Raw genomic sequence first — 10,214 nt, 5'->3', positions numbered from 1 at the left:
AGAATACTGGAGTGAGTAGCCTTTCCCTTCTCCAGGGGATCTTCCCAATCCAGGGATCGACCCCAGGTCTCCCGCCTTGCAGGTGGATTCTTTACCAGCTGAGCCACAAGGGAAGCTCCTTATGATCTTAAGAGTAGGGGAAAATCCCCCAAGGTCAGCTCCTATGTTCCCTACTGCACCAATATGCTTTGCCATAATCTCATTTAAATATATTGATCATGGATGTGCACATATGCTGTAAAATCAAGACTACTGAGTTAATCTTAGTTTTTTTTAAATGGAAAGGCTGAGCTCCAGAAAAGCTGTCAGGAAAGTTATATGTACAATGTGTGTGCTGTGTGCTCTGCCACTCAGTTGTGTCCGACTCTTTACAACCCTAGGGACTGCCGCCCACCAGGCTTCGGTATCCACAGGATTTTCCTGGCAAGGATACTGGAGTTAGATTGCCATTTCCTCCTCCAGGAGATCTTCCTGACTCGATGATTGAACCCATGTCTCCCGTGTCTCCTACACTGCAAGCAGATTCTTTACTATTGAGCCACTGGGGAAGTCTTTACATGTAGACATGTCTAAGTAAATGAACAAACTACACCAGGAGTGGTCAACAAGCACAAAGTAAGAATTTGATTAATTCTTGTAGATTGATTTACTTACTCACTTTACAAATTGGTTGTTTAACCCTATAGGAAAAGCAGGTTACAGAGGTTAGAAAAATAGGTTATTTCTTAAGTGGCTTCATTTGAACATCTAATCATAAACAAACACTTTTCTATAAAATTATAAACACTTTTCTATTAAATTATAACTAGTAAAACACTTTACAAATGGATTGAATAATGATTTTTAGGAGTAATTAATGGCTCATTGAAGTTAAACAAATTAGAGGGGGCTGTTATATTGGGGAGAGATGTTAAGTGACCTCAGGGTCTTGAATACCACCACATAAGATTCGTTCATTCCACTACTGGTTTAAACTTCCAGAGATGGTATAAAGAATTTATATCCTGTCACAAGTAAGCAAAAGAAATCTAGACAGATTCACACAAAAATATCCCTTCACAGATAATTGTTATACCAACTGCATTTTATCAAAAGCAGAGCTAAGGCTTGGTTACTTGGCTAAAATGTGACTGTTTCAATAATTGACACTCACCTAAGTTACTTTGCAAAGAAGTGGGAATAGAAGAAGAAAAGGAACATAATGATTAGTAATAACACAACTCTGTAATGCATCATTTAAGAGATAATGTTGTTAGCAGATTTCATGAGTTTGAGCAATAATTCATGGTCTTGTTTAAATGGCCTTTTCCTGAATTTAGGTATTTCTTAATTTTAGGGTTTGAGCATATTTGCTTAAACGGAAAAAAAGAGTCCATTTCCCCTCCATTGTGTTTTTCTCACGTTCCAAGAAACAAAGGAGATGCCATTCTTTGGAGCAGCCTCCAGTCTGTATTGCTCAAGGCAGACAGTCACAAAGTGGCAGGTTTTTCTACCTTCTGCAATCTCAAGGAGCTGTGACCCAAGGGCAACTGTAAAACCCACGTGTTAGAATAACTTAGATTTCTTGTGATAGACTGAGTAAACAAATGGACAATGGTTCGACTTCAGCTGACAACAGAACTCTGACCCACAAAAGAAAACTTTGCAGCAACCACTTCAGAACTGTCAGGACTTAGTGAGTGGCTAACAACTTCTTTTTTGCTTCCAATTCCAGGACAAACCAGAGAAATCAAAATATTCTCCCAAAACGTAAAATGTATCATTTTTAGGTACTCTTCTTCCAGCTTGCTTATAATAACAGCCTCCAATCAGGGATTATGGAAACTTTTCACTTTTCTCATGATAAAGCTTTCCATCACCCAGACAAGATTTGTGTCCTTCCTTATATCTTGTTGTTTCCATGTAGGGAACAAGTTGTTCCCATGCAGGTGCTCTTCACTTATTTCCACGTGTGAATGGTAATTGCGTGAACGGCCATGTGTGTGTACATACTAAGTTGCTCAAGTGTCCAATTCTTTGCCACCCTATGGACTGTAACCCGTAAGGATCCTCTGTCCAAGGGATTCTCCACTCAAGAATACTGGAGTGGATTGCCATGCCCTCCTCCATGGGATCCTCCTAATCCAGAAAGACGCATCTCCTGCGTCTCCTGCATTGGCAGGTGGATTCTTTACCACCGAACCACTTAGGAAGCCCCATTGATCACCCCAACTACTTCTAAATAAAGAAAAGAAAAAGAACAAAACAAAAATTTCTAGTCATTTGCCATACAATATATATTTCTGTAAGCACCCGAGAATTCCTGGCTGCTAGCTGTGTTTGAAAGGAAAGAGATTCTACTTCAAAGAGCATAAAATAGACATTTTAAATAAATTGATTTTAAAAAAATATTTGTGCTTCTACGAAGGTTACTAATTTAATTTTAACTAAGAGTTTTCAAATCAATATGCACCATGACTCTATTTTTGTTATACAATATGAAAGAGTTATGGGTGAGCAGTTGAGGGTGTTTATTTTCTAAAATATACTTTCTATAACGAATATGTTTCTTATATAATTTTTTTAAGTAACTTTTTAAAAAGTTTCTGAATTAATTTCCTCAAATTTCTAGCTCTCCATTTTTTCCTCTATCCAAAACATTTCTTCTAACCATGTAAACCTAAATCCTCACATTAAACATAATTAAACCACATTTTAGAAGTGGATTTCTCACATCTCAAGAGAAGTACTTTGGATACTTCTCCTGAAGTAAGACAGTCTATCCTTCTCTTGAAGGAAGACAATAATCCATAATCCAGAGAGTGGGGAAGCAAAAGTGGTTTCCACCCTTTTTCCTCGACTCTTCTCCTTTATATTAAGACAAATTTTCTGTAAATAGCTCGTTTCTGTTGGTTTTAAGACAGGCTTGAAAGGCGAGAAGACCCCCTGACCGGGAAAAACAGGAAAGGGGCATAAAGAAATGCACGCCTCTCTGCATACCCACCCAGCCCACCCCTTTGCCTCCTGAGATTTGGGCAGTGACCAGTCACAAGCTTTGAGGAACTGCCATTCCGCTCTGATTCTTCTCAAATCCAGCTGGTACCACCCTCAACCCGGGAGGGACCACATCCGCCTGCGGGCCCAGGGTTCCTCCAGCCTGCTTCACCTTTGCTGTTGAAAAAGCGGGAACCCCTAGACAAGACAGTTCTCAGTCCTCCCGCGGATTTTCACTAAAAACTCTAGGACTAAAGGAGGTACAGAGTTACACTGAAAATCCAGTTGGGGCTCCCTGTAAGCTACTTTTGGTGAACCAGCCGAGCATAGGGATTGGAGGTAATTAGTTGATGTTGGTCCCCAGGAAGGCGCCGGACCCCTCCTCATAACTGCCCACGGACCCCCAGCTCTTCGTATTCGGTTCCATGGAGGCTGCGACGGCCTTCCCGGGGACAAGTTGGAACAGAGTCGCATCACGCGCCCGGAGTACCCTACCCACGCCCGGAGGCCCTGCCCGCTGACAGCTCAGCCAATCGCCGCGCGGGCAGGCGGGAGGGGCGGGGCCGGGCGGGCCGCAAACCCAGGCCTTAAAGGCTGAGTCAAGCGCGACCTGGCCAGCACCTCGGACCTCGGCGACCTTAGGAGAGATACGTGCGACCGTGGAGTGCGCCTGCGCAGCTTTGGAAGCCGCAGGTCAGGGACCCAGTCGGGCTGAGGCGGGTCCGGGCCAGAGACTGGAGGAGGCGATATCCAGGGACTCGGGGGAGGGAATAGGCGCGACCTCCAGGAAACAACAGCGTCTACCCGCCGGGAGTTAACGAAGTTGGGTCGGCACTGCCTGGAGCTTTGGCCTCCTTGAGGTGGTGAAGGGGGAAGGGCCATTTTTGGGAAACCCAGGGCGAAGCTGAGACCACAGGGGGGACTAGGCCGGTCAGTCTCTGGGCGACAGCGGGCACAGAGTCCCGGTGGATCGCGGTAGTCTGACCCCCGAACGCCGGGTTACGGGACCAGTCGGTCGCTGCGCCACCATAAACATCCTCTGGAAGCGACCGGCGTGCGGAGGCCTGAGAGTGGGGCGGCACGTTCCTAGGCTGGCCCCACCTGCAGCGCTGGTGCGAGCTCAGCCCGGCCGGGTTCTCCCAGCCCTAGGAGTCAGAGTCGGGCCCTGTCCGGCTCGAGAACTGGGGCTCAGGTCGCCGTCGTGATCGCGTGCCAGTTTGAGGGAGAGGGAAGGAGTGTGGGCTACACAGGACAAGGGGAGGGACGGGTGGAAGGCTGGGTGCACTTTGGCCCACCTTGTTTTGGGGAGGCTTTTCAGAAAGTTTTCAGGTAGCGAAGATTCGAAGGTGTAACTCCCTCTGCCGTATATTAGTCAAGAAGAAAGGTATGAGGTAGCACCTAATTCTTCGGGATTCATGTCTGTCCCTACTTTGGATCAGACGTCCTGATAAATAAAAATTTTTCGTCACCTCCATACCTTCAGTAAGTAACCTGAACCAACGGTTTCCTAGCTATTATTATCTGAAGACTCCGACCCATAAGATGGCAGAGACCCTTGCGTGCCTGTATACATGTGCATTCAGTCTTGTCCGACTCTGCGACCCATGGACTGTAGCCGCCAAGCTCCTCTGGCCATGGAATTTTCCAGGCAGGAATATCTAAGTGGGTTGCCATTTCCTTCTCCAGAGGATCTTCCCGACTGAGGGGTTGAACTGGAGTCTGTTTCGTCTCCTTCATTGGCAGGCGGGTTCTTTACCAGCTGAGCGATCCTTACCATGGTGAATTTTCAGTGCACGCATAGTGAAGTTGGTTTCAGTTCCTATAGCACTTGTCAGCCTGTTTTTTCAATTTGATGGCTGAATCAAAATGTAATAATTTTGTGTAATATTTTATGTTTTTCTCCATCTGTATCTTTAATCTTTTTCTACAGACCTTTCATAAATATTTGAGAAGATCATTTAAGTGTTCTCAGTCCACTATAGTGACTGTAACATCTCAGAAGAAAGCTTTTTTTATTTAAGGATTGGCCTCATCAAATACTTACTAATTTCTTTTTCTTTCTTAGGCTTTTGAAACATGAATCCTTCATTCTTCCTGACTGTCCTTTGCTTGGGAGTAGCCTCAGCTGCTCCTAAACTTGATCCAAATTTAGATGCACATTGGCACCAGTGGAAGGCAACGCACAAGAGGTTATATGGCATGGTTGGTAACATCTGAAAATGTCCAGAGGGACCCCCACAGAGAATGGTCTGTGCTGTTGGTCTGAATAATTTCTGGAGTAGTTTTGTCAACTTTGACCAAGGTAGTAACTTAATAGCATATATTTCTGAGCACAGCATGGGCATATATTCCTGTGTGGGAGTTTGGAGAACAGCTCCCAGAAGTATAAAGCCATTCCTAACAATAATTTTTCTCTGTCTGAAAATCCATTTGGTGAACGTGGGTTGGGTTTTAAGTAGAAATTAAAATGATCAGTTACATGTTTATATCTAGAATGAAGAAGGATGGAGGAGAGCAGTGTGGGAAAAGAATAAGAAAATAATTGACCTGCATAATCAGGAATACAGCCAAGGGAAACATGGCTTCACCATGGCAATGAATGCCTTTGGTGACATGGTGAGTGTAGCATGAGTTGCTGAATTTCTTGTGCCTCCTCTCCTCAGTGCTTTAGCAAAATAACTTCTTATTTTTCTACATTTTATTTACTTTTCCTTAAAGACCAATGAAGAATTTAGGCAGGTGATGAATGGTTTTCAAAATCAGAAGCATAAGAAGGGGAAAGTGTTCCGTGAACCTCTCCTTATTGATGTCCCCAAATCTGTGGATTGGACTAAGAAAGGCTATGTAACTCCTGTGAAGAATCAGGTATGACAGTATTCAAATTCAGATCTTCTTAAGAGTGTTTAGGTATATGGATTGTTGTTGGTCTTTGTATATGTCTTGTAAACTGATGTCTCTTTTATTTTCAGGGTCAGTGTGGTTCTTGTTGGGCATTTAGTGCCACCGGTGCTCTTGAAGGACAGATGTTCCGGAAAACTGGCAAACTTGTTTCGCTGAGTGAGCAGAACCTGGTGGACTGCTCTCGGCCTCAAGGCAATCAGGGTTGCAATGGTGGCCTCATGGATAATGCCTTCCAGTATATTAAGGACAACGGAGGCCTGGACTCAGAGGAATCTTATCCATATCTTGCAACGGTAAAAGGAGCTCCTTTTCTTGTCATTACAGCTCTTCTTTCTAACATTTTCAGAGATAAGAGACACCTTATTCTGCATTCACATTTTAGATGCAAACTGTTAGAACTGCCACTATAAATTATCAGCTATTGCAGAGGTCTCTGATTTTAGATGGTTAACATAGTTTGTCTTCTATGCCACATGGAGAATATGCGCACCATTCTATGTGTGCATGCGTGCTAAGTTGCACCAATCATGTCATCTTCGTGACATCATGGACTGTAGCCTGCCAGGCTCCTCTGTCCATGGGATTCTCCAGGCAAGAATGCTGGGGTGGGTTGCCATGCCCTCCTCCAGGGGATCTTCCTAACCCATGTCTTATTATGTCTCCTGAATTGGCAGGTGGATTCTTTACCCCTAGCGCCAGGTAGGAAACACCATTCTGTATATAATGCATATTTCTCCATAGTGAATAATTTATTATGGCCAGGTAGATCTTAATGGCCGGCCTCATTGAAGAAATATCTACTACTTTTTCAACTTCAAACCAATCAGTAGCATTTTTCTGGGCTGCTTTATAACAAAATTGACTTAGAAATCATTAAGTTGCAAACTGCTGAGTCTTAATGGTCCTAGAATTCATGTTACCCAGGAGGTGAATGGTAGTAATCAAGTTTTTTCCCCTTTACCTTTAAAAGGACACAAATAGCTGTAACTATAAGCCTGAGTGTTCTGCTGCCAATGACACCGGCTTCGTTGACATCCCTCAGCGGGAGAAGGCCCTTATGAAGGCAGTGGCAACTGTGGGCCCCATCGCTGTTGCTATTGATGCAGGCCATGCATCCTTCCAGTTCTATAAATCTGGTAGGTGTTTGTCTTTTATTATAGAAATTCAGGCAGTCAAAATTGGAAAACACCACCATGATTGACTTTGGGATGGAGTCCTGTTTTCTAGGACTAAAGAATTTTGAGTCTATTCATTTATTTATTATTTTTTTGAGTGTATTCATTTAATAACAGTGTTTCCATTTGACATTATGCTTTAAGCATTTTCTCATGATGACAAACTCTTCATAAATATTTTTAAATGGCTATGTAATTAATTCTTTATATATAATCTGTATGTAACTATTCTTCAATTGTTGGGCCCTTCTTCAAAGTGTTTTACTATTATAGTTAGAACTGTAAAGAATCCAATAGTTCAAGTATTTTTTTGTTTTGTGCTATTTTCTTAGTTGACATTCAAGGAGTCAAGAGGATTATGCTAATTATTATTAGTAGGTATTATTGGAAACCTTTTTTAGGTGGAAAATTTATCTATTTTGTTGAATTTTGTTGATTTCTAGTAAGTCATTTTTATTTTTATTTTTCATCAGTCATTATTTTTGGTTGACTATTTAAGTCTTATTTGGAATTTGTTTATGATGTTTCATTGAATTTTGAGATGCTTCTCTTAATTAGTTGATAAGATGGGTTACTTTCATGTGTCACTTGGAGCTCCTTATCCCAACACTGAGTTTTACTCTCCCAGGTATTTATTATGATCCAGACTGCAGCAGCAAAGACCTGGATCATGGTGTTTTGGTGGTTGGCTATGGCTTTGAAGGAACAGATTCAAATAACAATAAATTTTGGATTGTCAAGAACAGGTATAAAACCCCAAATGTTATATTTTAACTTGAAAAGAGAAGTATTTAATTACAGGTACAAAAATTTTGAAATCCCAGAAAGTCTTTCTCCTTGTTGGAGTAAACGGAGAAGTACTAATATGTGATTATAAGATTCTGTAGCGAGTTTGTTGGGGTTATTAGTATGTATTTGTAACATTGCATTTTTAAATTCTGAAAATTTTCTTAATTCAGAAGCACATCCAGCCCAAGGGTTTTAGATAAAAGAATTTTTCACCTGTAGAGTTGAGAGCTGCCTTCCTTTTTCTGTCTCTAATTTTTGAACAAGGAATAGTGGGCAAAAAACATCTGCCTCTACTGATTCTTTCAATCTGAAAGATTGTCCAAGAGTCCAGTGGCCTCTGTGCATCCTTTCTTTCTATTATCATTTGATGTCCTGCCATTGCATTTTACTCCCAGCACTTAGAGGTCTTTGAGGGTTGTAAGAATCAATTTTCACAGCTAAAGCGCTTTAAAGTGAGGTGTAAGATAGCCTGTGGAGAGAGGCTGCTACATTGGAATCTCAGTTCTGCCTCAATTTCCTACCTTAAAAAGTAAAGATAAGGACCCACAGGAGTAATATAAATATATGTAACAAAACTTACAATTGTACCTAATACATGATAAGTACTATTTTAATTATTAGCTACTATTAATGAAACTAACGTGTACTTGATTCTTTGTATAAAACGGAAAACATGTTCTTCTTTCAGTTGGGGTCCAGAATGGGGCTGGAATGGCTACGTAAAAATGGCCAAAGACCAGAACAACCATTGTGGAATTGCCACAGCAGCCAGCTATCCCACTGTGTGAGCTGATGGATGGTGATGGTAGAGGACTCGAGGACAGCATATCAGGAGGAATTTTATCTTAAAACTGACCAAACCCTTACTGTATAAGATCATACGCTTGAATCATTGAGGATCCAAGTTGTGATTTGAATGCTGTGACATTTTTATAAGGGTAAAATGTTACCACTACTTTAATTACTATTATAAATAGCTTTATAATGTTGAAGCCTCATTGCTTAACTCTAAGATTTTTGAATTTTCATTTTTTAAAAGGATATATAAAACTCTGCCTTTTACAATAAATTTTAATTCAATACATAAAGGTGGAACTTTCTCTTTTTAATGCATTAACTTGTAGTAGTTGGGGTATATAATTGGCCTATAAAGACATAAGTGAATGTGCCAATGTTGCATTAGGACTAGACGCTGGGTGACTTTCTAAATATTCTAGTTTTAAACATGCGTATTTTACGTCAACTGTGTTACCTAATGTTTCCAAAAGTAAATTTAATAGTTGTGATTAACAGGTTTTCAGGTGCTTGTTAATAACTGGAGAAATGTGTTCAAGATTCATAAGAAATGAGGCTGAGCTACAAGAATAGTCCTCTGGCCTCAGAAGACTAATGAGAAATCACTAGGGCACACTTGGGCTTAAGCTACCTAATCTCTGAATTAAAGAACCTCAGAAAGGAACAAAAGAGGCTAATCATATGGCTACACAGTGACTACAAATAAAACAGTATTTTTGTATACTTAAAAGATGGGAAGGAAATAAAAAAGAGGGGAAGGAAATATGCCAACTTCTGGATGAATTAGGGATGATTATTTTCTTTAAGCTGTTGTGAAGAAACTATGTATTTTTATTAGGAAAAAAAATTGTAAAAATACATGTACATTTCCTGCATGCTAAAGAAGCACGCATACATGTTTAAAAAGTCTCATGTTCCCAGTCAAAGAAATACAAAGAATAAGCTGCAGAAATATTTAATTTAGCTGTAATCTATTGTGAAGGAAATGAGAGATGGAGGACAACTGGAACCTCATATCCCACAAAACCTTTAATAGTCTTTGTCCACAGCCATTTCTGGAAAATACAGTTTACCACATTCAGCCAGGCTTTCCTTCATCTTACTTTACAACAGCAGGCTAACTCGGTGCTGTCTACAAACTCCTGAAGCAACTAAAGACTAAGGAAACATGTAGATGCTAAATTGAGTGAAAGTATGATGGCTTTTTATTTAATAAAGTTTCAAGTCTGCAAAAGCAGAATACCTCCTGTAGATGTCTAAATTGTATTTTAGTATATTTGATGTTTCTAAACCACATCTATCATCTAACAGGATTTTTTTTTCAGAGGAGACAATAGACTTGAAGTAGAGCTGGAAACAAATTTAACTTACTACAAGTATTTCCTATAGTCCAGATATTTGAATAGTTCCTTATAATAGTTAAATTTCAAAGGAAGTAAAGAAAGCTGAGTCGGAGATGACTCAGCGACTATCACTCACTCACTGACTCACTTTAAGCACAGAATTTCACAAATGTCCATGATCTTCTCTATTTCTAAATAATAAACTATTGCTAAGAGTTGCCCCATGGTCTTGTTCCTT

At 40.7% G+C, this 10,214-nt stretch overlaps 1 protein-coding gene across 3 annotated transcripts; it reads left to right on the top strand.

Annotated features, from left to right (window-relative positions):
- Positions 1-3,518: 3,518 nt before the first annotated feature.
- CTSV (cathepsin V) lies at positions 3,519-8,922 on the top strand. 3 transcript variants are annotated; one of them, XM_043453594.1, is made up of 8 exons: positions 3,519-3,666; positions 5,039-5,175; positions 5,467-5,589; positions 5,692-5,838; positions 5,943-6,167; positions 6,845-7,010; positions 7,678-7,795; positions 8,527-8,922. In XM_043453594.1, the coding sequence occupies exons 2-8, from the start codon at positions 5,050-5,052 to the stop codon at positions 8,624-8,626; spliced, it is 1,005 nt and encodes a 334-aa protein (XP_043309529.1). In that variant the 5' UTR covers positions 3,519-3,666; positions 5,039-5,049; the 3' UTR covers positions 8,627-8,922. The 3 variants fall into 3 exon arrangements, with proteins under 3 accessions (XP_043309529.1, XP_043309531.1, XP_043309530.1); XM_043453595.1 differs by lacking the exon at positions 3,519-3,666 and adding an exon at positions 3,675-3,833; XM_043453596.1 differs by lacking the exon at positions 7,678-7,795.
- Positions 8,923-10,214: the final 1,292 nt, after the last annotated feature.

Source organism: Cervus canadensis, chromosome 30 (assembly GCF_019320065.1).
Source record: "Cervus canadensis isolate Bull #8, Minnesota chromosome 30, ASM1932006v1, whole genome shotgun sequence".
Classification (NCBI taxonomy): Eukaryota; Metazoa; Chordata; class Mammalia; order Artiodactyla; family Cervidae; genus Cervus; species Cervus canadensis.
This window is presented reverse-complemented; position numbering and strand designations above follow the sequence as displayed.

Excerpts from the sequence above, each read along its gene's own strand:
- CTSV (XM_043453594.1), top strand. The coding sequence starts at position 5,050 with ATGAATCCTTCATTCTTCCTGACTGTCCTTTGCTTGGGAGTAGCCTCA. Across the intron at positions 5,839-5,942 it reads TAACTCCTGTGAAGAATCAG|GGTCAGTGTGGTTCTTGTTG; the intron begins GTATGACAGTAT and ends TTTTATTTTCAG. Across the intron at positions 7,011-7,677 it reads CTTCCAGTTCTATAAATCTG|GTATTTATTATGATCCAGAC; the intron begins GTAGGTGTTTGT and ends TTACTCTCCCAG.